The sequence below is a fragment of the Gigantopelta aegis genome, chromosome 6 (assembly GCF_016097555.1).
Source record: "Gigantopelta aegis isolate Gae_Host chromosome 6, Gae_host_genome, whole genome shotgun sequence".
Lineage (NCBI taxonomy): Eukaryota > Metazoa > Mollusca > Gastropoda > Neomphalida > Peltospiridae > Gigantopelta > Gigantopelta aegis.
Genome location: NC_054704.1, coordinates 81,582,289 through 81,609,366, shown reverse-complemented (window position 1 = coordinate 81,609,366; position 27,078 = coordinate 81,582,289). Strand labels below are relative to the sequence as shown.

The 27,078-nt window shown below is 36.0% G+C and overlaps 1 protein-coding gene across 1 annotated transcript in view; it reads left to right on the top strand.

The window, feature by feature from the left end:
- Positions 1–27,078, top strand: part of LOC121374863 (RNA helicase aquarius-like) — a 50,826-nt gene that overhangs the window by 9,613 nt on the left and 14,135 nt on the right. The window contains exons 3-30 of the mRNA XM_041501971.1: positions 1,299–1,358; positions 2,310–2,350; positions 3,008–3,043; positions 3,668–3,713; positions 4,826–4,900; positions 5,745–5,879; positions 6,312–6,380; positions 6,741–6,918; positions 7,407–7,585; positions 8,177–8,290; positions 8,717–8,923; positions 9,862–9,982; positions 11,411–11,503; positions 11,804–11,852; positions 12,532–12,610; positions 13,564–13,663; positions 15,861–16,028; positions 16,702–16,808; positions 17,282–17,451; positions 18,387–18,518; positions 19,542–19,682; positions 20,338–20,518; positions 20,942–21,051; positions 21,975–22,110; positions 23,669–23,722; positions 25,101–25,256; positions 26,038–26,175; positions 26,593–26,664. Coding sequence (XP_041357905.1) covers positions 1,299–1,358; positions 2,310–2,350; positions 3,008–3,043; positions 3,668–3,713; positions 4,826–4,900; positions 5,745–5,879; positions 6,312–6,380; positions 6,741–6,918; positions 7,407–7,585; positions 8,177–8,290; positions 8,717–8,923; positions 9,862–9,982; positions 11,411–11,503; positions 11,804–11,852; positions 12,532–12,610; positions 13,564–13,663; positions 15,861–16,028; positions 16,702–16,808; positions 17,282–17,451; positions 18,387–18,518; positions 19,542–19,682; positions 20,338–20,518; positions 20,942–21,051; positions 21,975–22,110; positions 23,669–23,722; positions 25,101–25,256; positions 26,038–26,175; positions 26,593–26,664 — 3,147 coding nt within the window. The remainder of the gene's footprint in view (positions 1–1,298; positions 1,359–2,309; positions 2,351–3,007; positions 3,044–3,667; positions 3,714–4,825; positions 4,901–5,744; positions 5,880–6,311; positions 6,381–6,740; positions 6,919–7,406; positions 7,586–8,176; positions 8,291–8,716; positions 8,924–9,861; positions 9,983–11,410; positions 11,504–11,803; positions 11,853–12,531; positions 12,611–13,563; positions 13,664–15,860; positions 16,029–16,701; positions 16,809–17,281; positions 17,452–18,386; positions 18,519–19,541; positions 19,683–20,337; positions 20,519–20,941; positions 21,052–21,974; positions 22,111–23,668; positions 23,723–25,100; positions 25,257–26,037; positions 26,176–26,592; positions 26,665–27,078) is intronic.

Genomic DNA, 27,078 nt, shown 5'->3' with positions numbered 1-27,078 from the left:
TAAAGAACTGCTGAATAAACAGAATGACTGAAATGACAGGAAGTAAAAATCATCAGTTGCAACCAATTATATCAACAATTGAGGACAAAATATCAGACTATAGTTAGTGGAAACAAAAGACAGAATGACCGTTCTGATCATGTGACAAATTTGGCGCCAAATACGTGGGGGGTTTTCAATCGGAGATTGTCGAATCTGTAAAAAATAAAAATGTTTTCATTGTTCAAATAAAATATAAATTTTATTGTGTGTATTAAATATATAAATGGATACAGGTATGGGACAAAATAGAAGCTGTTAAAAATACTGTTAAATTACGTTACGGTAACTGTCGTTGCTGGAAAATAAAGAGGGGTGCAGGAAAATAAAGAGGGGCGCAGAAAAATAAAGGAGGGCAGAGAACGTGAAATGAGGGCGGCAAAATGCAATAGCGGGGCGGGCAGCCTCGCTTAAATGGAGCAGCGAGAACACTGATAAATAAACATTAAAAAAAAGTTTTTCATGTGAAGTTATATGCAGACATTTTATGAGTTGTCCTGATTAAACCAATTTTGAAACCATGGTTTAGATAATGTGTTCAAGGTGCTAGCAGAAATGACCGCCATACCCTGTTACAGAACTCTTCTGTAGGATTATTTTAAAATAATTTTGTACCTGATGTAATATTTTACAAGTTCAAAAAAAAGGTATCCAAAGTCTACAAGTTTTATGTTTCTGAATAAGTTGTTAACTGAGATGATCTAAAATGAGAGTAATCTGCTGAGCTCACCTCTTGGTAGCACCCCAGTTAATTATTTAAATATTGCTAAAAACTAATTTTGTTGAGTAACTTTTAAAATAAATTTGCAATGGAGGATCAAAAATGCTCATCTTTGTGAGATTGCTGCTTAAGGCTACATGTACTTTGAGCAAGTTTGATAGCTATGATTGTAACTTGTTTTTAATGAAAGTTTTGGCAACTCAGTTTGTTGTGATTTTTTGCTTTGCTTCAACATTAGTCCCATACAATACACCATCCAAAGACAAATACGATCTAAAACTTTACAGTAGCTAGGCCAGTTTTGTGACTGTACTCTGTACCCCTTTAATATGCTTTAATAAGGTTGATGATTTTTGTCTTGGACTCGCCTATTTTGGAAAAACATTGTTGTGAGCCTTATCTCTTTATTTTAAATGTCTGTTATTTCTTTTTTTTATATGCAATATTTCACATGCCTTTTGAAAGTTGGTACATCACATAGAATTTTCAATATATCATATTTCTGTTATAATTTGTTATTGGATTTTCTGTTTTGTAGCTTGCAAGTCAGTTCTGGTCTCAGCAGGCTATGAAAGATGGAGTTAATTACAAGCCAGAGGTTTGTTAAATGTTGTGATTTTTTAAAAACAAAAATATACAACTTTGTGTTCTAGGATGAACAGAATAGAAATAATTCCTAACTCTCTTCATTAATGTTTGAGAATAGTGATGTCTGGAAAACATTTATGCATTTAAATGTGGCAGTGTTCTTTTGTGTGTGTTTTTTTAAAATACATTTTCACATCTTGATGTTTTACCATATTATCAGATAAATAAGAATAAAAAACCCTGTAATTACAGAAAATATGATAGTTGTTTTTACCAATTAGGATTAGGATTACAGGGATGGGATCTAGCTCAGTTGGTAGAGCACTCGCTTGAGATGCCTGCATTGTAGGATCGAACCACCTCAGTGGACCCATTCTCGGATTGTTTTCCCCCCATCCCAACCAGTGCATCACGACTGGTGTATCACAGGCCATGGTACATATGTATGTGCTTTGTGGGAAAGTGCATATAAAAGATCAATTGCTCATAATGGAAACTTTGGCAGATTTTCTTGCTACAGGGTTCTTACGCGTCCTGGAAATCGTGGACTTTAAAATCCAGGCCTGGAATGTCCTGGAAAAAGCTTTAAATTTGTTTGTGTTCTGGAAATTTAGGTTTGAAAAATTGGTGGTTTATTTTTTTTTCACATCTTTACTTTTATTGTCCACATAACCTGTCTAAATGCAGACAACAATTTGTTGTAAAAACATTCATCAACTGAACATTTCATGTCCTGGAAAAAATTAAAATGTCCTGAAAATGTCCTTGAATTTTATATGTTTTCAAGTGTTAGAACCCTGTACGACTACATTTGTGTATATGTCAGAATTACCGATTTGTTAGACAGCCAATAGCTCTAGTGGTGTCTTTAAACTAAATTCTTCAACTCTTTAGGATTTTAGTTTGAAAATATCCATGGTGAAAACCCATTTTTAACTGAATTCCTTTTTTTTGTTACCAGATTGTTGAAGACATTTACAAGAAAGAGATGCTTGGATCACGGTCTGTATATTTATATACATAAAGTTATATTTTATATATTTCATGGATATAAATTAAAAGTTTTATTGAATCCTTTACAAGAACTCAGTCTGCATGCCTTGTTTTCAATATTCAGCAGTATATATGTAAAATCAATTAATACGTTATTTGATAGGTTAGTCATATATTATATGTTCTCATATTGAGCAAATATTAGGGTGAAAAGGGGTTACATAAGGGGGATGGATATTAGGGTTTTATTTGTCAAGTTTGAGTTGACATTCATGACTTTTACTTTGGGACGGACAGGTCATAGCCCAGTGGTATAGCGCAGTTGGTATAAGGTTGATCTGCATCACTGCCCATTGGGCCAAATCTGGTTTCAGCCAGTGCACCACAACTGGCATATCAAAGATTGTGATATCTGCTATCCTGTCTAATGGAAAAAATTTGAGGATTTCTTCTCTAATACTATGTAAGAATTACAAAATGTTTTACATCTAATAGCTGATGATTAATAAATCAATGTGCTCTAGTGGTATCTTTAAACAAACAAAAAACCCTAAACTTTTTATGGTTACATACATAGACTGCAAGTTGATGTACTTGGAATAATCTATGTACAGGTCATTGTAGAATTTACTTGCACTTGAATTTCTGTTTTTGTCTGTTATTTAGATTCTCTACAAGAAGAATCATGATGCTGGAATTCAGGTAAGTATTAAAAGCAGGGACACAGGGCAGTTGAACTTATAAAACGAAGTAGAATCACAGATCATGTGACGTGAAATATACACATAGTTAATGCTTTCTGCCTTATGTGATTGAGTCATTCTGAAAACATTTTAAACAGCTGGCATTGGCTAGAAATGAATAAAGATGTAGGTGTGGAAAAAATGTCAGCATATTCCCTGAACAGCACTCTTACCTTTTCAAGTAACATTTGGCAAATTTCTTATAGTATTTGTTGACCAGTCAAAACACTGCTGCCAGGCAATGTACCCGAGTGCAACTTGTTGAGTAATGTAAGTTACTTACTCTGATACAAAATATGTCTTGAATGATTTTTTGCCATGCTTAAACTTACTAAACATATACATTTAATTTCATGTTGTTTTTGCACTTTAAAATCAGGTTTAAATTATTTTGTTTTTTAAAATATATTGTAAATATAGGAGTGTATTATTTTTAAGCTACAGTGATTTTAGTTTTTAAAAACTCACTACCATGAGTTTGTAGTTCTATAAGTTAACACTCTAGACATTATTATATGTATAGGATAAAATAATATATGGTCGTTTAAGTGTGAATACATCATTTGTTATTTGTTATTTTTAGCCGTTACCTGGAAAACTATTTATGGTTGAACTATCATCCTGAAAAGGTGAGATGATTTGCTATTTAAGTTAACTTGTTCTTTTGTTTAACATTCACACCAATATTCACAGTTTTGTGTTTGACAAAAGTCACTGTACACACAATTTTTTTTGGATAACATTGATTTTGCAGATGCCTGGGTTGTGTTTTTAACCCTTCATTTTAAGTCAAGTCATAGGGCTTAACATGCACATTCAGAGCAAGCTGTTGTAGTGCATGCCTGTCATGGGCGCAGGTGTCAACTTATGTTGGCTCCTCCCTCCAGAACAAGAAAGGGTTGCAGGTGGATGGGCAAGAGATCACCAGCAGCCCAACCGTGGTTGGTAGCGGGTGGGGACACTTGTGGTGCTACTGAATTTTAAATGTCCCATAGGATAAGTCCAAAATATAAAGATTGCACAGTTTTCATGAAGTAATTTTAAATGTCCCATAGGATAAGTCCAAAATATAAAGATTGCACAGTTTTCATGAAGTAATTTTAAATGTCCCATAGGATAAGTCCAAAATATAAAGATTGCACAGTTTTCATGAAGTAATTTGGCGCATAGTTTAGAACAGTTCATCGGGGGAAAAAATGCAGTTATTTGAGTAATTTAGTTTGCCGAATTATAGCTCATCCTTTTTGTTTGAAAATGCTTTATATAAATTGCATTTCAAAATGGCGAAAGCAGTATATAGAAACGAGATAGCACTTTTAAAGGGATTTCAGCACTATTTATCAGTCAGATGGAGATACAAATGTTTTAGCTTTCAGTAATGAAGTATTTTGTTTAATTAACCTCAATTTATTTTTACTGTATACTAAAGAAGCTTGTCATATACATGTTTGAATATCATCAACATTGAGGATTTTATCATTCATATGGGGACATTGATGTTGCACCATAGTAGAACACTTTACTGAATTACATTATTTAGTACACTTAGCAATTAAAATAGAGGGACCTTTTTTCTCAGAAATTCCTTGTTTTTAGCATTATCAGAAAAGTGTCCACTTCCTGTTCCTTAATGGGAAACTCACTGTAACTTTACTTTTCAACACTCTGCAAATTTTCTTCTGTGTAATTTTTATGAAATTTCAAAGATAAAATCATGGATTGTATTATTTGTATCCTACAGGCCAGCCATGGACATCTGGTATCGATTGCTGTGATGGTGAACGAGAAGATCCGTGAACGGGTTCCAGCCTGGGATGTGAGTAGATTTGACATCTGTCGTGTAAATAATAGGACTGGGATGCACTCGTGCACTTATAAGGAGCGGGACGTAGCCCAGTGATATAGCATTCGCTCGATGCGCGGTCGGTATGGGATCGATCCTTGCCGGTCGGCCCATTGGGCTATTTCTCGTTCCAGCCAGTGCACCACGACTGGTACATTCAAGGCTGTGGTATGTGCTATCCTGTCTATTGGATGGTGCATATAAAAAGTCCCTTGCTGCTAATTGAAAAGAGTAGCTCATGAAGTGGCAACAGCGGGTTTCCTCCCCAATATCTGTGTGGTCCTTAACCATATGTCCGACGCCATATAACCGTAAATAAAATGTGCTGAGTGCGTCATTAAATAAAACATTTCCTTCCTTCCTTCCATGCATTTATTTACCATTCCAGCCAGTAATTCCATGAATGACGTCCTCTTTTGGGGAATTTAAGCAGTCATTTTGCTACTGTTTGAAAGGAGCTATTTGTACCATAGTCCATGGGGTTTTTAGTGTACGGCTGGAATCTGGACTTATGCATTCACTTTATACAGGACATCTAATTTTGCTTAACCTATTTTTGTGCGTGTAAAATTTAGATCACCATTTACTTGGATATAACAGGTTACGCAAAAAGGAAATGGGTTACCTGTTTTTATTTCTGCATAACCGATAAATAGGTCACGCAGATTTTCAAACTCAGAGGCCTGAAAAATACTATAGCTATTGGGAGTTCAAACAAAGGTAAACATAAAGTCCTTCAAAGTAGTGAAATTTGTTTGTTAAAAAGTGTATGAACTCTTTCTTTCTTAATTAAATATGAAATATGTTTGACTTGCAGGCCTTCAAGTCTCACCCGGAGCACTTCCCGGCCTATTTCCACCGAGTTCTGAAAACCTGCCTTCGAGATGACGGAATCATTCTACACGAGAAGGCCATCCTCATTGTCTTTCTTATCCACTGCTTCAACAGTCTCGTACGGTGGCATTTCGTTATTTAATACTAACAAAGCTCTACTATCCAGAGTAAAAATCTTCTGGGTCTTAGTACTATTTGAAAACTGTTCCAGACCTTATTCTGGATGGCAAAATTAATTTTCAAGACTGTACAAAGTCTTTGAGATTTTTTGTCCAATTTTTGCATCCCTGATTCCATCAAATGAGTCTAAAAATAACATTCAGTCTCGCGGTATTTAATTTTACAGAGGAGATTGCTACTATTGTAACTAGATCTTGAATTTATATAAGAATTGAGATTATTTAAGTCACTTGGTACCATGTCAACTAATCTAAGGCATTGTAACAAAAGATTACAAATTGAAATGATATATTTTTGACATTTTTTATCCTTTCAAAGTAAAGACAGTGCATTATATTATGTAATAAGCCTTGCAATATTTTCTTCACAGGAGATGGATTTAATTCGAGAACAAATTCAAAAGTTGGTTTCCTTACCAATCTGGACTAACCTGTTGCCTGTAAGTTTTTACTTTTTGGTGTTAGAAGAGAAATCTCATTTTATTTTTGTTGGCGGTTACCATTGCAGTGAGGTATTTTATGTAAGTTTCAGAAATTCATAGTGCTACCATGCACTGAAGCTATTGAATGGAAACTAAAATAATACTGGTTTTAAAGATTTAAATGAGAAATCATTGTTCCTTTAAAAAAAAAAAAATGTATGGGTGAAAATCCATATTAATCAATTTATACTTTGATTGACCCTTTTGCAGGCGTAATTAGAGATTCAGAGATGCATGGGTCACACTTCCAAGGTTTGATGCCCCTAGCTTGTTTTTTACATAGACATTGATATTATATAAAGATATTTTTCTTACCAGGGGCGACGTGATGAGTTGTTTAAAGCCAACCCAAAGTACAAGAAGTTCTTCAATGCGATCAAGAAGAATGATGTCAAGCTGAGTGAAGAACAGAAACAGAAAGTCAACTTTGAGAGAGGATTTCTGTCCAACCTTATTAATGTGTATCTTAGAATTTTGGACTCCATTCCTGCTACAGGTAACATCATTGACTAATACAAAATATTTTAAAAACTGTTGCACATAACAATTTAGTTTCTGTGCATGTCAGTTAAAACTGTTAAATATATTGGACCTCAAATCTCTACCATAGGACTCGGGATTCTGTTTTAGGTCACTTACTCTAAAGTCAAGATCGATTTTGATGTATTTCGTCATTCATCACATTGAATTTAAATATCTCGTATGACCCTCGTACAGAAACTGCAATGAATAATGGAAGGTACCTGTTAAAAACTGAACATTGGTATTTGTACTGTACACTGTATATGATAAAAAGGAATTTATTAACATTAAACATGATATTGTTTGAAATAAATTAATAAATGTACATTTATTCATTTACAAGAGTTATATTGCTTTAGTTTGTGTTTTGGATATTATTAATTTTAGTGTATTTGAACTCTTTCCAAGTATTTGTAGTTTCTTTATTTCTATTTTGTGTAAATTTGTTTATTTCTGTTTCAGGCAAGGGTTTCAAAGACAAGATCTATTACTGTGAACGTTTCCTGGAGCTGATGATCGACATTGAGGCACAGCTTCCGACACGGCGGTTCTTCAATGTCTTGATGGACAGCACTCACCTCATTGTTCGCAGCAAGCTGTCCAAGCTGAAAAACAGAGAGGATGGAACTCTGTTTGGAGAGGTAGTTCTTAGCTTTGTGACAGTTTTAATGTCACACAGCTGATGTAGTTTTAATGTCACAAACATCTCTTACAGTTTTAATGCCATAAAAAGCTGTTACAGTTTTAGTATCAAAGAAAGCTGTTACTATTTTAATGTTACAAACAGCTGTTAAAGTTTTAATGTAAAAGACATCTTTTACTATTGTAAAACATTTTTATCATCTGTCATCATATTGAGGGCTGATAACCAGAACAGGTTATGCCCAAAGTTATTTTCAGAAAAAACTATTTTTGGTGTTTAAAAATTCGTGAAAAATCCGAAACAAAAGTAATTTTATTTCCTTTTGCAAATTATATGGCTTTGCATCACTCCTATTACATGCATGTTTGTCAAAAAGAACACTACATTTGAAGAAAAAAACAGAAGCAAATTGAGGGACTTCATTTATTTTTGCAGAGAGTGGATATAACAAGTTTTATTTGTCAGCCTCTGCTAAATAATGTAATAAATCTGTAAATAAAAACCTTGTTTGTCATCTCTTATGGCAGTTACAAAGTTTACGAAATGACTATTTCTTTGTGGTTCTACTGATGTTATTTTTATTGTTTAGCTGCTGGACATTCTTCAAGTGTATGCTGGTTTTGAGATCAATGAACAGACTGGCGAAGCTCTGACAGTACATGAAAGACTAGATCTCCATTATGACAGAGTTATCAGACTCCAGGTGATCCTAACAGTTTATTTCTGTGTCTATCAAAGAGGGTTTAAAAAAAAGTAAAAAAAGAAGGATTTAAAGTTACTTTTTAAGTTTTTCGAGTCCTTAGTCATGTCCTTTTCTGGAATAAAACATTTTTATAAAACTGATATTTATTCAAAAGAAAATATTTAGTGTTTAATTCAACTTGTCTAAAATGTTAGGATAGTCATTCTGTTCGGTAGAATTTATTAAATTTTATACTATAAGCTGACCTTTCAACCTTTGTTCCTAATTTAACAATGGTACTAGTCCAAAATTACTAACAATGAACATAATAGTATGGCAAAAAGAAAATAAAATAATTTTAAAGTAATGAACCCTGTTAATAATAAAAAAAACCCTAAACAGATCAATTTTGTTTCTTTTCATAATTCAATTATTTTTATTTTTCAGAAAGTGGTATTTAAACATTTTCCAGACTTGCAGAAGTTTGCCATTTCCAATGTAGCCTCTGTTGACACCAGGGAAGCCTTGATGAAAACCTTTAAACCGCTGAGTAACTTCGACTTGCACAGACTTCTTGCTTTTCTCAACTGTCTCCCACTACTTGAAGAAGGCCAGAAGGACGTGTTTGACTCAGAATTTATGCTGGAATTATTGGTAATTTGTTTAATATCTAAATTAGGTAAAACATTGATTGAGTGTTGTCTCTCTATAACATCAGTAATTTATAAAGTTATGGACTTGACCCTATCCCACAGTGTCCCATTTTTTTTTTTTTTTAATGAAAATGAACCCCAATCAACAACTGAAATTCAAAAGATAAAAAAAGAGCATTATCTCTTATCAGTGTTTCTGCCAGAAAGAAATTTTGGGGTATGGCGCTATGGAATTGAATGCAAATTACTACAGTCAACAGGGGGTATGGGGATCTCCCCAAGAATGAAATGGGTTATGTTTAGTTTTAGGGATAAACAAATCATAAGTAATGATAAGAGTAATTCATTTGGTCAAAAGATTAATTTAAAAAAAAAAAAATGGCAGAAACCTGATTATCAGTGAAACATGCTTGTTACTCAAAATCACACCTCACTGTTAAAGAGCAGCTTTCACTCTCGTTTGCCCTCACTCCCCTGAGACTAGTTCAAGGAGAGTAATTTTTAACTCCCCTTAGCATGTGTAACAGTATAGTAACTGGCCTCAGTGGCATCATGGTTAAGATATCGGACACAAGGCTGGTAGGTACAGGGTTCACAGCCCGGTACCGGCTCCCACCCAGAGCGAGTTTTAATGACTCAGTGGGTAGGTGTAAGGCCACTACACCCTCTTCTCTCTCACTAACCTGGACAGATATCCTAGATAGCTGAGGTGTGTGTGCCCAGGACAGCGTGCTTGAACCTTAATTGGATATAAGCATAAAAATAATTTAAGACCGAGAGCATGGTAATATTTTAAATGGCTCCCCATAATATAAAGTTACGGGAGCCATTAATTACCTCCTCAGGTTTTTTTTATGGCAATATCTATAAAATTTGAAGGGGAAGGGTGTTAAAGCAGATTTAGAGCCTGCTAATGCATGCCGTTGTATTTACTGACAGATCAGTAAACACGAGAGGAAACCTTCACAGCTGGAGGCGATGAATGAGCTGCCACTGTATCCGACCGAGGACATCATCTGGGATGAAAACATCGTGCCCACTGAATACTTCTCCGGAGAAGGTATGAGCATCATTTCCATTACATCTGTCTGCTGGTGTATCTATTTTCATGTTTGAAGTGGTTACAAGGTACATGTTCAAATCCTGTTTGTAGCATAGTGGAATGCATTACTTCCTCATAGAATCTGACGCCATATAACCGTAAATAAAATGTGCTGAGTGCATCTTTAAATAAAACATTTCCTTCCTTCCTCATAGAATATATCACTAATATGTACAAAGATATTTTGGATCATATTTTATTGTCCATATGGTTCAATGTATTTTAGATGTCTTTTACATTCATTGTGAGGAAACATAATGTTATATGTATCTGTGTTCTGAGAACGTCTTTTATATGTGTTTTGTGTCATGTTATAAACTATTTTTTTAATTGAAACTTATTTCACAATAGTATTATCTCGCCTTCATGTAAAATTCTTTAATCTCATTGGTTGTTTGCCGTTGGACAAATCCCTTATCCCCCTGTGGGCGGAGCCAAATTCTCTTATACCCCGTCTGTAATTTCCAACAGTTTCCAGCCGCCCCAGTTAATGCTAAAGCAATAATTAGATTATAAATAACATTGATAATCAATCAAGTATACATAATTATTTTTTTACTATAAAATACACTATTTCAATACTTTTAAAAGCTGCAATGTTGAACTCGGCCACCTAATTACGGTCGTGGTGTTATTGTATTAGTGCGCGATTAGTTGTTTTTTTTTTTTTTATTTTTAATATATATATTTTTTTACTACATACATTTCTGATATAAAAAAAAGTTGGTTTTTTTTAAATTTTTATTAATATCTGTTTCAGACAATTTCGTATTAAAACATTTGAAGTTAAAAACTCGTTTATCGATGGAACTATTTTTCGTCACTGGCAAGTGGTTTCGTTCGCGTCCGCGTGGTACGGCTCCGTTAATAAATTGTTAACAATTATTGTCTGGCGTTATTTTGATTATTTGGCTATATGGTTTAACATGTCGGCAAGATAAATTCGTTGTAGAAGCATCTCTCGGGGTATATGGCTTTTTTTATGTACCCTCTGTGTGTTCTTTTACCCCCTCGCCTTCGGCTCGGGGTAAAAGAACACACAGAGGGTACATAAAAAGCCATATACCCCTCGTGATGCTTCTACAACTTATATTATTTTCCTCTTGCACAGAGAATTAAAAATTCACAGACAATTTCTGACAGCATACAAACACACACACACACACATGCACATACACACACACACACTTATTAATCAGTTTTATATCTAATTTGGTGAAGTTTTCTGAAGTTTGCAACACTAGAAAGACTTTACGTACTGCCTCACTGGAGATGACTATTGTGACCAGAATTCCTCTTTTTTTTACTGTCCCTCCCCCTCCCACCCCGTAGATAGATATTGCCCTGTGATTGTAAGAAAGACTTACAGTATGTGTTGCTTTTCAGGATGTCTAGCTCTGCCGAAACTGAATCTTCAGTTCCTGACCCTTCATGACTATTTACTGAAAAACTTCAACCTTTTCAGACTGGAGTCAACTTGTAAGTATATTTTGGCAGTGTTTGGTTAATTTAATCCTTTCTTTGGTGCATTTGACATTCTTTTGTTTGAGTCACATTAATTTACATTGTTATATCCAATACTTTGATTGAGATCATTAATTAGATGTTTGGTATATTTTTGAAAATTGTTGAATTTTTGAAGGTACCCCCCACTGCACATCAAATTCAGAGTTAATTATTAACCTTCAACATTATGTAAATTTAAAGTTAATAATACATACCAACCATCTGTGCATCCGTTCATTTGTGTACGTAAACATTTTCTTTTTCTTTTTGCAGATGAAATCAGACAGGATATGGAAGATGCAGCAACCCATTTGAAACCTTGGTAGGTGAATTTGTATTTAGTTATAGTCATGTTTTGTTTTTAGACTGATTTGACAGTCTAATGAAGTACTTGTACTTTTATTAAAACATCCATGCCTTGAAACTGTTATTAAGAAACTGTGATAAACATTTTATTATTTGAATGTCATACATCTACATTGCTAGTTTATAGAAACAAATATCTGATCTTTATGTGACTTTTTCATCTGAGCAGCCACAACATATTTTTTGAAATACCCTATGTACATAAAACAAAGGATATAAAATTTTATTTTATTTCACAACTTTGTTTCTAAATCATTAATAGCAACTAAAATGTGAAACAAAATTTAATAAATAAGCACCATAGATTTTTTGTCTAGTCTATATAATATTTAACATTTGAAATGTTAAGCCCAAACTTTACGTGACAGTTTTACCTTTTAATTGTTTTGAATAATAATTTATATTTTTGTTAAGCTATGTTCACTAGAAATGTTGTGCTATAAATGTAGGTCAGGTCGGGTCACATTCAGAGCAAGCTATTTTAGTGCACGCCTGTCATGGGCACAGGTGCTGGCCTAGACCAGCTCCTCCATCCAGGACAGGATAAATGTAGGTGTCATTTGTTGGATTATGTAGTATAACAAGCCGAAAGACTTCTGCGTTTGCACACAAACATCTCTATTTTGAATTTTCAGGCAAGCTGAAGATGGCCACTGTATGTTTGGTGGGTGGGCCCGCATGGCACAACCTCTTGCAGCATTCAGTATTGTGGAGGTAAGCATGGGGACTATTACCCTTGTTGCCATTAATTATGATTAATAACCAAACAGCTAAAAAAAACCCATTGTCACTTTACAAAGAGGGTGGGACATAGCCGAGTGATAAAGAGTTCGCTTGATGCGCAGACAGTTTGGGATTTATCCCCATCGGTGGGTCCATTGGGCTATTTCTCATTCCAACCAGTGCACCACAACTGGTATATCAAAGGCCATGGTATGTGCTATCCTGTCTGTCAGATGGTGCATATAACAGATCCCTTGCTACTGATGGAAAAATGTAGTAGATTTCCCCTGTAAGTCAGAATTACCAACTGTTTAACATCCAATAGCCGATGGTTAATATATCAATGTGCTCTAGTGGTGTCGTTAAACAAAACAAAGTAACTTTTTTTTAATTCACAAAGATTTTCCAATTAAAGTTAAAGCAATAGAGCATATTGATTTTTTTAATCTATTGGATGTCAAACATGATTTGCTTACATGCAATTGTTGGAAATAAGGTATGTTGTCTTCATTCCATGACAACATGTAGTAAGTAATTAAAATCATTACAGTTTAGCAAATTTTACAACAAAAATTGATTGTATTCTAAAAATCATTACAAAACAGCAAGGGTTTTATGGGGGTCAGGTTATTCTCCCCCAATAAATACATTTTTAAAAAACGAAAATTTTCTTAACCTTCCCAACCTCTGCACACATGCTTGACTAATGCCATAATCCAAATTATATGAAGTCTGTGGAATTAAAAACTTGAAAACAGTATTTACATTACGTTGACCTATTACTCTATACAAACCATACAGTGACGTAAGATACATAAACAATTTTTTTTTCAATGCTGACAATTTAAATTTAAAAAAAATACAACCAAACAAAGTTTGAACCTAACTGTAACATGACATGCTGGGGTGTTGATAAACATTCATCTATTCATCTTTTTGTCCAGGTTGCAAAGCCACGGGTTGGCGAAAATCATCCTGCTCAAGTCCGAGCCGATGTCACTGTCAATCTCAGCATTAGACCGGAAGTGAAAAACGAGTGGGAAGGTAGATAACTGAAGTTTTTAGATATACTTGGGTACAAAACTGCTGCAGCGACACAAAAAAAGATGAACTTGTTCTAATATACAAGTGTGCTGGAATCAAATTTGTTTCTGAGTATTGTTGTTATTGTGTAGGGATAATTGAAGTTTCGAAGTATACTTTTGTACAGACAGTGGCGTACCTAGGGTATGGCAGGTATGGCACATGCCCTGGGCGCCACTTAAAAAGGCCGTCACTGAGCAGTTTCTATTAAAGTCAGACGTTATCGAAAAAATGTGTGTCAGATTTTTAGACAGATCACAAATACGTTAGGCAGATCACAAATACGTTATCTGAACAATATTTGCATAACATAGTCTCTCGGAGGCATGTATTTAGATCCTGGATTATAAACCAAACACTACAAGTTGTTAAAACCAGTAAAATATACCATAGAAACACTTTTAATAAGTAATAACATTGTTATATGTTACAGAGAGGGCCTAATAAGTTGTAACATTTGTGACCTAAAGGTTGCCAGCTGAATAGACATTTGAATATATATATATATATATATATATATATATATATATATATATATATATATATATATATATATATATATATATATATATATATATATATATATACTCTTCAAAAAAAGAAACGCAAAAGGGTACAAATGGGTTATAACTCCGATTTTATGTTTCCTACCGGTTCATGCTTTGTGAATATAAGGTCATTGCATGTCCCAAACACATTCCCACGGTTACATTCGATAAAACGCAGCTACTGTACAATAAAGTTCCAAAATGTGAATATTCGCAAAAACGCAGCCACGTGCAAACCATGTCACCACTGCACCGACAGTATAAAAGTGCAGGGTGTTTGCTTGCCTGGCCTCTGTATCTGGCCGACAGTTGACAATCCAGGACATGCCACGTCTCAGTGAACCGCAGAGAAACAATGCCATCGGCCGACTAGACGCAGGCGAATCCAGAACGGCCGTTGCCAGGGCATTCCATGTGTCCCCAAGCACCATCTCCAGACTGTGGGACCGTTACCAGCAACATGGATCAACACGTGACCTCCCTAGATCCGGTCGACCACGGGTCACTACCCCCGGGCAGGACCGCTACATCCAGGTACGCCACCTTTGGGAACGATTGACTACTGCCACCTCCACAGCCGCAGCAATACCAGGTTTGCGCAGGATATCCGACCAGACCGTACGGAACCGCCTACGTGAGGTAGGAATTCGTGCCAGACGTCCAGTTCGAGGTGTCATCTTAACACCACAACACCGTCGACTCCGACTGCAGTGGTGCCAGATTCATCGACAATGGCCTCAACTGCGATGGAGACAGGTGTGGTTCAGTGACGAGTCCCGATTTCTGCTCCGACATCATGATGGAAGATGTCGCGTGTATAGGCGTCGTGGTGAACGTTATGCGGCAAACTGCGTGCAGGAAGTGGACAGATTCGGCGGGGGTAGTGTCATGGTGTGGGCAGCCATCTCACACACTGGCAGAACTGACCTGGTCCACGTGCAGGGCAACCTGAATGCACAGGGCTACATTGACCAGATCCTCCGGCCACACATCGTTCCAGTTATGGCCAACGCCAACGCAGTGTTCCAACATGACAACGCCAGGCCTCACACAGCACGTCTCACAACGGCTTTCCTACAGAACAACAACATTAATGTCCTTCCTTGGCCATCGATATCACCGGATTTGAACCCAATTGAGCATCTATGGGACGAGTTGGACCGACGCCTCCGACAGCGACAACCACAGCCCCAGACCCTGCCCGAGCTGGCAGCAGCCTTGCAGGCCGAGTGGGCCACCATCCCCCGGGACGTCATCCGTACTCTGGTTGCTTCAATGGGCAGGCGGTGCCAGGCAGTTGTCAACACACGCGGAGGCCACACCCGGTATTGACTCCAGATGACCTTGACCTTGGTGGTGTGTCCTATCACTTACTCACAATGGACTAGAGTGAATTGTGAACAATCCTGCAACATTTGGTAATTATCGGACTCACCATTCAATAATTAAATCAATTCTCCAAATGTTACGACAATGTGGTTTTGCGTTTCTTCTTTTGAAGAGTATATATATATATATATATTTATATTAAGAAGAATGCATATTTATTTTCATACTTGTTGCTATTTGTATTTATTTGTAAGAATGTAACATTAACCTCTTTTTTGTAGGACTGCGGAAACATGATGTAGCATTTCTAATCACACTGAGGCCGACAGTGAAGATCGGATACCAGTATAAGTACAAGGAGCCGTTCATCCCACAGGTTGGCTTGACCTATGTGCGAGGATGTGAGATAGAGGGCATGCTGGATGACACAGGCAAGGTTATTGAAGAAGGTAAGTTACTGAGGCAAATATTTTAACTTTCGTTTCTAGTTTCTTTGTGCTCCACAACTGGTATATCAAAGACCATCATGCTGGGATGTGATTTTTCAGCTTTTTATCTGATTTTAACTTTTTTCGGTATAAAATGATTTTCACAATGGGATTTGATCAGAAATGCAAAAACAACTTTTTTTAGTTAGGTATAATACAGAAGTTTCAGCTTATTAAAGATCATTTCAGTTTTTATTGTAAAATGGGTATCACGTCCTTACTGTATTACTTATGTATTGTCCTGTTGATGGGGGAAATGCATTTAAAAGATCCTGTCTCTGTGTCTCTGTCGCTGTCTCTGTCTCTGTCTGTGTCTGTCTGTATCTGTATCTGTCTATGTGTCTGTCTCTCTCTCTGTGTGTCTCTTTCTCTCTCTCTCTCTCTCTCTCTCTCTCTCTCTCTCTCTCTCTCTCTCTCTCTCTCTCTCTCTCTCTCTCTTCTCTCTCTCTCTCTCTCTCTCTCTCTCTTTCTGTGTCTCTGTGTCTCTGTGTCTCTGTCTCTGTCTCTGTCTCTGTCTCTGTCTCTGTCTCTGTGTCTCTGTATCTCAACCAAGAGTCAAAATAGCTGTAGTTTAAAATGAAATTGTTCTTTCTATACCTTGTATGATGTTTTATTTTCTGTATCTGTTCACCAGGCCCAGAACCAAAACCTGAACTAACTGGTGATACAAGAACATTCCGTGTGTGGCTGGATCCCAACCAGTACCAGCAGGATAATGCCAGGGCAATAGATGGGCAAGAGGTAGGCTGGTTTGTCGATTATGGAGGATTCTCGCCGTGGTTTATTCAGATTAGTCCATGAGTATCAGCGGGGTGTTAGGTTGGAGTGGTGGAATGCTCTTGATGGGAGGTCAGGTTGAGTATTCATGAAAAGATAAAACAGCCAATTCTATTAATTGGGAATTATGTGGGTAAATGTATTAAGTAACATAAGAAAGTTTGTTTTGTTTAATGACACCACTAGAGCACATTGATTTATGAATTATCGGCTATTGGATGTCAAACATTTGGTAATTCTGACATAATGCAGTCATCCTAATGCAGCAAGGGATCTTTTACATGCACTTTCCCACAGACAAGAAAGCCTTTGACCAGTTGTGAAGCACTGGTTGGAATGAGAAAAAACCCAATCAGTTGAATGGATCCACCGAGGTGGTTCAGTCCTGTGACACCAGCATAAGAAGTAGCTCTACTAAAGTGGTGTTATTGTTTCAGGATGTGTATGAATCGTTTAACGTGATAATGCGCCGGAAGCCGAAGGAGAACAACTTCAAGGCCGTGCTGGAGACAATCCGCGACCTCATGAACACTGACTGCGTCGTGCCTGACTGGCTCCATGACCTCATTCTGGGCTACGAGGACCCGCACGCGGCACATTACTCGAGGTTAGATACGGAGGTTATCACATGACTGTGTGCTCTACACGACTTATCACATGAATATCACTTAACCCAGTTCAGTAGTACATTGCTGGAACCTTAGCATACCATGCCATAATTTGTAATAAATTTATTTACTAAATATCAGATGACAATCTTGTCCATCCCGTAATGTTTTGGTCTGGCCTTTACAAAGTGAAAAATTGAAATGAAGGTTTTACTTTTCTGTTGTGATGGTTTGAACATTTGTGCTAAAGTTTCGCATTTCGATCAGTTTCTCACAAACCGTGAGTCCTAGGTCAATGAAACTTGGTTTATAGTTCTACCTATGGATGTTCAACACAGTGCAGTGAAACTTGGTTTATAGTTCTACCTATGGATGTTCGTCACAGTGCACTGAAACAGTTTGTTAGACGAGACATTTAATTCTTCTGTTTTAATAAGAAATTATTAAAATTGACGTGATAGAATAACTTCTGATGTTACAGATTAAAATATGTTCTTTACAAACTGGAATAAAAACATTATGTAGTAATTACATACTGTTTATATAAGAATTGCTCTTTGGTGGATTTCGGCTAATTTTTCCGATTTATGTACATCCAGGGAGAAAATTGGAAGGTTGATGTTTGTTCTTTAAGTGTTCATGAGGATTTTGTGCCTTATACTTGCTACCGTTCTTTGAGAGGTCTTGTTGTAAACTCAAGCCATATAACCGTAAATAAAATGTGTTGAGTGCGTTGTTAAATAAAACATTTCTTTCCTTGTGAAATGTTTGTGTACTGACCAGCTTGTAGTATATAGAATAAATGGGCAATACCATTTTATTGATTTTGAAATGGTTCTTTTATGCTGGTTTTAGTAGGATTCAGTTGAAGTTAAGCATAAACTATAGTCATGTATGTTTATAATTCTACTTTAATTTATATTTATACTTTCAGAATGCCAAACACGATCTCGAATCTCGACTGGAACGACACGTTTCTTTCCCTCGCTCACCTCAAGTCATGTTTCCCTGAACACAAGATTGAATTCACAACAGAGGATCCTTTGAAGCAGATTCCACCTTTCAAGTTAGTACCCACAGTAATGTCTGTTATTTTCATAACCGAAACAGGGCGTGCTCGTGTGGCAATTCTAAAACTTAGAATAATCAAAATCCCAAAGAAGCAATGCACAATTCAGTTGTGACTGGATTCTGACCTTTCACAACCTTGAGATGGTGTCAGCAGAATCAAAGATGGTGGACATTAGTGTATTCATGTGTACCAGGTGCTGAGTATATGCAATTTATGCAATGCTGTAAAAATAAAATGGAGATATTTTCACCAATCAGTACAGGACGTACAGTGAAACCTCTCAAAACTGGACCCTCTGTAATCCGGAATTCCCTCAAAACTGGATGTTTTTTGCAGCCCCTTTTTAAAAATCTGTACAAAAGAGAACCTCTGTAAACCGGATACCTCTTAAAACCAGACTTTTACTTGGTCCTGAGGGTGTCCAGTTTAGAGGAGTTTCGCTCTATATCCCAATTTTGTTGGATTAGTGCAATTTTAGGAATAGTTCTCACTGAATTCCGACTGCTCAATCGAGCACTCCCATATGCCATTCATTGATCCATAACTGCATCTGTCCACAGGGCTAGATGACAGGTCATAGGATCAACCCATCATCAGTGGCCCCATTTTCTGTAATGTCTAATGTATTACCTTAGTACTGCAGAAGTTAGTTGGTTTAAATAATGTTTATTTGTCAAAACAAAATGGGATTGGTCAACAGGCTTAGCCTATATTAAGACCTCTCTCTACATTTTACGGAGGTCAGTTGACGTTCATGCTGGCATTAAAAGGGAGAAATGCCTAAAGTTTTTCTTATTTCTTTTCATACATTAATCCGACCTGGTAATATGGATATAATATGGTGTCACCCTCTGTCAGATTTCTGGGAGATAATCTGTTGATTGAGACATAGCCCAATAATAATGATATCTACTTATTTTGAATAGTTATATAAATGAGATACCTTATGTTTCGAAGTTAGTAGTTTATGATTTGTGTAAGATTTAAAACAATAATATTTATTGTTTTGCATTTCAGACTAAAGTTTTCTGAAGAAGCGGCTGAAACTAAAAGGAAAGAAGGAGAAGACAACCCATCAGCACCTGTCAGTAAAATTCTCACTGTGGAGCCACACGTGATCCCAAACAGAGGACCCTATCCCTACAACCAGCCCAAAAAGTAACGTTCTTAGTTTAATTCTAATGTGGAACTTGCTGGATTTGAGTTTTTATCTTTAATAATTATTTTTCATTATGTAGCAAATTCTTTGAGACCGATTCATTTCATTTCAACTTGAATATCCTGCTTATACCCAATTAAGGTTTAAGCATGCAGCCCTGAACACACACCTTACCATCTAGGTTGCCTGTCCAGGACTTAGGTGTGTGTGTGTGTAACTTAATGGTAATTTTAAGCAGTATTTATTCCGTCTTTTTTATGGTGATGAGATTGGTCAACAGGCTAAATCTTAATGGTTAACTGTTGGTTGTTAGTGAGAGAGAAGTTGGTATAATGAGTTAACACCTCCCCAATAAGCTGTTAAACTTTCTTTGGGTGGGAGACAGTATCAAGATGCAAACCTAATGCTTAGCAGTCATGTAGAGAACATAAAAAGCTTAATTTATTGTTCCATCTCTAAGAATGACAAATTTTAAGGTATGAGTTAATTATGAATGTTATAAATCCTTCCATCATATGGGGAAAAATAAAAATATGTAAACATTGTTTGTTTTCTATTTTTTGGCTGTTTTTAATTCCTTTTATCACATTTGCTTATTTTCCTCTATAATATCTCCATACAGATAAACACACGTTTTCCTTGTTTTGTTTGTAGGAATTCCATCCCGTTCACCCCAACACAAACGGAGGCTATTCGAGCTGGGATGCAGCCCGGGCTGACCATGGTGGTCGGTCCACCGGGTACGGGGAAAACAGATGTAGCCGTGCAGATCATTTCCAACATCTATCACAACTTTCCTGAACAGAGGACGCTCATTGTGACGCATTCCAACCAGGTAATATAAATGGTGGCTTTGATAATACGTAAGTTAATGCTACCATTGTGGGTAGCTATACACCAAATTTTAATAAAATATAGGATTTTTAAAACCCTCCCACCTTGAAAGCTTTTCCTGGGGTTTGATTGTTAAAATGTTAAGTTAGCATAACCAGTGATTAACAGAAATTTTTAAAGCCAAAGACTGAATCAACACAAATAACAACTGAAGACATAATGTTGAAACTTGTTTTATAACAACCAAAGGTATCCACACATAATCAAATCTAAAGGTTATTTTGTATGTGCAAAAATAAAGAGGAAAATATCAGACTAACCCAGGGTTAATTTTACTATACTTTGAACAACAGGATCCTGGTGTTTTGTTTGAAATACAGTTTTCCTAAGACTCCCCACTGAATCTGTTTTGCTCTGTTTTCAGGCCCTGAATCAGCTGTTTGAGAAGATCATGGCTCTCGATATAGACGAGCGTCATCTGTTACGTCTCGGTCATGGAGAAGAAGCTCTGGAGACAGAAAAAGACTTCAGCAGGTTTTTACCGTCTTTCTATTACCAACTAATATAATCAGTGTCCCAAGTACATTTTCCTCTTTTTTCAATGAATGAATAAATGAATGAATGAATGAATGTCTAACGACACCCCAGTGCTAAAATACACATAGGCTATTTATTGGGTGTCACAAATGGTAAGTATATGAAAATGTTTCTTTTATCAAAGGCCATGATATGTCCGTGGAAAGAAAGACCTGTTGCTGCTGATAGGGTTAGAAAATAAGATATTATTGAAAAGAACCCTACCTATGTTTCTCTTGTTGATGCATTTCTATTTTCAAACATTTATCCGAAAAACTTGGGTTACACAGGGCTCGAAATAGTCCATAATCCTTGCCGGACATTCGGTCCAATGGGACGGCAGACAAAACAAATTCCCTAGGGCCTGTTTGAGTCAGCATTATTTTGACTATTGGATTACGTTAATTAAAAAAAAAAAAATCAGTTATTCAACTTAGTATTTGAATTTTATACAATTTATTTTAAACAATATTTTCTGCCATCTTTTTTATGGTGGTGGAATTGGTCAACAGGCTAATGCCTTTATTTGGACCTCTCCCCAAATTTAAAAACAAATATATTCATATAAAGCAAGATTATGGATGGAATTTTATGCAATTTCACCCAAGATTATATGTGGCATATAGAAATATTATCTTCATTTAGTCAGGGATGTGATACCCATTAAGAAATATGAGCTGAAATGATTCTAAAAAAGCCGAAACCTTTATACTATATAAGGTCATTTATCAGCATTTCAGATCAAATCCAATCTACTTTGTGAAAATACACGACTGTATGTTTGCACAAAAAAAAGAAGCTGAAATTAGAGAAAAAGCTGAAAAATCACATCCCTGTTTAGTTGAAGTGAGTGGTTAAATATGTTGTGTAATGTATTGTAGATATGGGCGAGTGAACTATGTGTTAGCCCAGCGACTGGAACTGTTACAGGAAGTGGCACGATTACAGTCGAGTCTTGGAGTCACGGGTGACATGTCGTACACCTGTGAGACAGCCGGCTACTTCTTCCTGTACCAGGTAAAGTGAAGTTAATTATAGTTCAAGACACAACATGTGGCATGTACATTTATGACAGTAACATTCCTTTTGATGTAACTAAGTCTTTCTTCTTATACCAGTAGCCTGTTCAGGAAGACAAGCAATTGTGCTTGCTCATTAGACTGGTTTTTGTTCCTAAAGTTAAATGAATGTGATGTGATAGAAGATGATGGTAGCAGTCAATATGTTCGCAAGTGCTCGGCCTCCTGAACATGCCACAGATGACGTGAACATTACTGTTGTGTAAAAACTTTGTTTTGTTTAATGACACCACTAAAGCACATTGATTAATTAATCATCGGCTATTGGATGTCAAACTTATGGTAATTATGACTTGTAGTCATCAGAGGAAACCTGCTACATTTTTCCTAATGCAGCAAGGGATCTTTTATATGCACTTTTCCACAGACAGGAAAGCACATACCACTGCCTTTGTCCAGTTGTGGTGCACTGCTTGGAACGAGAAAAAACCCAGTCAGCTGAATGGATCCACTGAGGTGGTTCAATCTTGCGACGCAAGCACCTCAAGCGAGCACTCAACCGACTGAGCTAAATCCCACCCCGTACTGTTGTACAAGACCGACAAGTGATTAAACTTTTGTGTTAACATTTTCCGTAAACTATTGGGTTCCGTTAACCATATACCGTATATCTTCGCCTGTAAGTCGATCTCGGCTATAAGTCGAGTCCCTAATTTCTAGCCCTAAAAACATATTTTTTTTATTGACCCGTTTATAAGTCGACCCATGAAAAACAACTTATTAATATTGAAGTATTTCTTATTTTCAGCACATGAGAACAATTATGTACACTATTTGAACAAAAGAAAATTATTTTACAAACTTCGGTTTTCACGTTTTGTACATCGCAATATTCCAATCAGTTAATCACATGTTTTTCCGCCATATTAATACATGTAAGGAGGATAACTCTGGAAAGTACACTAGTGTTTGTACCAAATGTTGAAATGATGTGTGTCCCTATTGCTCTAGTGAACTGCTGAGATCAGTCTAAGCTATCTTGAGGGAAAGCTCAGTAATATTTATGAAGTTAATCATCGACAAAACATTGTTTGAACAACCATTAATGCCAGTGACCAGATTTCAAAATAAACTCAGGCAACAGGTAGTTAGTATTGTTTACATTTTTGCTATTAGTGATGACTGTTATTTTAACTAAGTGGACTGTTGTCTTGACATGTGAGTGAGATCGCATGCCTTTTCGCATAACCAAAACCGTTCTTGTGCTCCAAAAAATAGGTTATAAAAAATAAATTTGTCAAATTAACATATTTGAGTATAAATACATTGCATACTTCAACAAAAACTTGTAAAATGATCCCCAAAACGGTAATATTTTTGGGTGAAATTTTTTTACCCTCTTATAAGTCGACCCCCCAAGTTATAAAATAATTTTTGGGTGAAAAAAATTCGACTTATAGGTGAAGATATATGGTAACTAAACACAAATTGAGAATTAAAATATTTCATTTGACGTGTAAAAGACACGGTGTTGACACAGTACTATTTCTTTACAGGTTTTGTCCAGATGGGAAGAATTCATGAGTAAAATCAGAACTGTTAAAGACAAGGTGAGCTTAGTGTAACTTCTTAAGCCATACTCTTCTTTAGCCATACTCTTCTTAAGCCATACTCTTCTTAAGCCATACTCTTCTTAAGCCATACTCTTCTTAAGCCATACTCTTCTTAAGCATACTCTTCTTAAGCATACTCTTCTTTAGCCATACTCTTCTTTAGCCATACTCTTCTTAAGCCATACTCTTCTTAAGCCATACTCTTCTTAAGCCATACTCTTCTTAAGCATACTCTTCTTAAGCATACTCTTCTTTAGCCATACTCTTCTTAAGACATACTCTTCTTAAGACATACTCTTCTTAAGCATACTCTTCTTAAGCATACTCTTATTACCTGTACGTAATCAATACTTGTTGAAACTGTAGGTTATTTTTCAAGAATCAAATTGAATGCAGTTTGATTTTGTTGTGCTTTTATATCAAACATTTGAGTCTACTACTAACTGAATTTGAACACTGTAAACAATTACAACTCTTTTACACATGAAGCCAGACATCTGCATTATCAAATGTAATTTAAACCTTATATATCTGTTACCAGTGAAGATTGTAGAATACTAAATCAAACATCATTCATTACACATATACCATGCTTAATTCCTACCATCCATTGCAGAAAATGTAATAAGCGAATTGTTCAGGTTAGGTCTGAAAGGATCTTGTTGTTTTGGATTAATAGGTTTCTAACTTGTAATGTATACAACCATTGTATATTATAACTATGACAATTGACCTGACCTGACCCTCTGACATAACTGACTACAGCTATAAAAAAGCAACCAATGAGATTATTATAAAAAGTAGCTGCATCTGGCAGTTTAGGTGAACTGGCTATGTTTTTATGTTGTCATAACATTATATTTATATTCATGGAAACTGCATTTGAAACTCAAATTTCAGGTTATTTCTGAAATTAAATCTATCAGTTTACCGAATCTGTTAGTATTTTTGACAATTGGGATGTACAAAACTGGCAGGAAATATGGAGTAGTGAATGCAATACATACAGTTTGTAGTATGTGGACTTACAACTGCAGTATCCTGAAGGTTAAAGATGTGCACATTTATAAAATTACTGGTATGTTGACATTGGCATATGGGCTCCCATTTTTATAGGGGGGGCAGATTAGTTTTTGCCGGAATAAACAAAAATGTCCAAATCTGGATAACAATATTTATTCATTTTAACAGCCAAAAAGCTGTATATGGTTACAGATTAATCACTACACGTTTTTACATGTATTACAACTAATTTTACAGGTAGAATGATGGAAATAAATGGTAAAACGGTATCAGATTATTACATTTTGTCAGAATATCATCTATTGTTTATTGCCCACTTATGTATGTTAATTATTATTTTATTTCTTTACAGGAAAAAGCTGTCTCCAAAGTCAAGGAGTTGTTTCCCTTCATGACCTACTTTGACAACGCTCCACAGCCTGTGTTTAAAGGCAGAACCTACGAAGAAGACATGGATATTGCTGAAGGATGCTTTAGACATCTGAAAAAAATCTTCACACAGTTAGAGGTGAGGGTTAAAACGTGTTTCTTAATTTAGTAGTGTGCTTGTATAAGAGGTACATTTTATTGTCCATCAGTTTTGTTCTGTTTTGTCTGGCCTCTTTACCCTATATAACTCAATAATTCTTTCCCATGTTACTGAGATTGAGCAGAAGTTAGATAAATATAGTGTTTAAAAACTGGACAAGAAACACTGTTAGAAATCGATCCTGAATTTATGAAAATTGAACAAATGTGGGATTTTAGCTCTGCTGTCCGGAAGCAGATGAGTGGTTTTTAGCTCTTCTGGTATTTGAGTGGGAGACTAGCAGAAATGTAATTACACTGATATGTTAGTCTAGAGTGACAAAGAGGAGGTGATTTGGGTATGCCAGGACTCAGTTGCATTTAAATGAGTACTACATTTGCTCATTTAAAGATGAATGTGTTCTTTTGTTTCTATAAAATATAATGAAACTCCACAAAACCAGACTCCCATCAGGATCAACTAAAAAGTCAGTTTGTAAAGGGTATCCTGTTTAGTCAGGTTCTGTTCTGTACCGCTATTTAAATAGGGACTGCGAAAAACTTCTGGTTTTGAGGTAATTGTGGGCCGTGTTCAGCCAGACCAAGCAGAAAAATATCTGCTAAACTGGTTTATGCATTTCATGGTAAACCAAATGGCCACATCAAGAACCAATCAAATAGCTGAACTTCGTGCTGGTTTACCAAGGGTCAAATTTTGAAGGTTTTCTCTAAACTACATGTATGTACTTTCCCTAAGTGTTTTTCTTGATTTTTCTCTGCAGGAATTTCGACCGTTTGAACTTCTCCGCAGCGGAGCAGACCGAGCTGATTATTTGCTGATAAAGGAAGCGAAGATCATTGCGATGACCTGCACACACGCGGCACTGAAGAGACGAGATCTTGTCTCGGTCGGATTCAAGGTAAATCTTTCTTACTCTTAACTTACACATTAATTACTTAAATTGTCAATTTGTGGCAACTCCAGTGTAATTCTGATTCTCCTGGCTTCTGTGGTAGCATAAAATGAGTTTTATGTGAAACAAAAAAGATATGTACTGGTATTTCAGAAATTAGGGTCAATGACTTTAAACACAGATGACTTCTGAAAGTACCGGAGAAAAAGCATGATATTGTTAAAGAAAAAATTGAAACTAAGTCCTAAAGTAAGTCATATTTTGAAGAGTGATATTAGTAAAAATCCTTGAATCTGACGAACAGTTATAGTCTTACCTCATGTATCCAATGTTGTTGTTGTTTTAAAATTTAATTTCTTGAAGTCTGATGCTTATAAAACATTTTGTATGACCATTGTTATAATAAGCTGTTTTTGTTTGTAGTTTGACAACATTCTGATGGAAGAAGCTGCACAGATCCTCGAGATTGAAACCTTCATACCACTGCTGTTACAGGTCAGTGTTGCTTTGTCAGGAACAGTTGGTTTACTAATACAAAACACAAACAAAACTACAGTTTTAATAAACTTTTTTTTTTCCGCTATCAGGGGAAGAGGAGGAAGTAATGTATAATTTTAAAAAATGTGTGTGTGTGTTGTGTGTTGTGTGACAGAGAGAGACAGAGAGAGAGAGAGCCATACATATTTAAACTGCTTAATAACTATAGACAGTACCTTTAGAGCAATAAGTCTGTGACACATTTTAATTACACATAATAGCTTATAACAGCACAAATATGTATGCCAGGCTGCGAATTAAGTTGGATTCCATGAATTGCACATTTTGGGCGGAAAGCATAAGATTATGAAAGAGAATCCAAAAATATCTATATTATATCATTTTAGTGTTTTCTGGTGGAATCCTAAACTT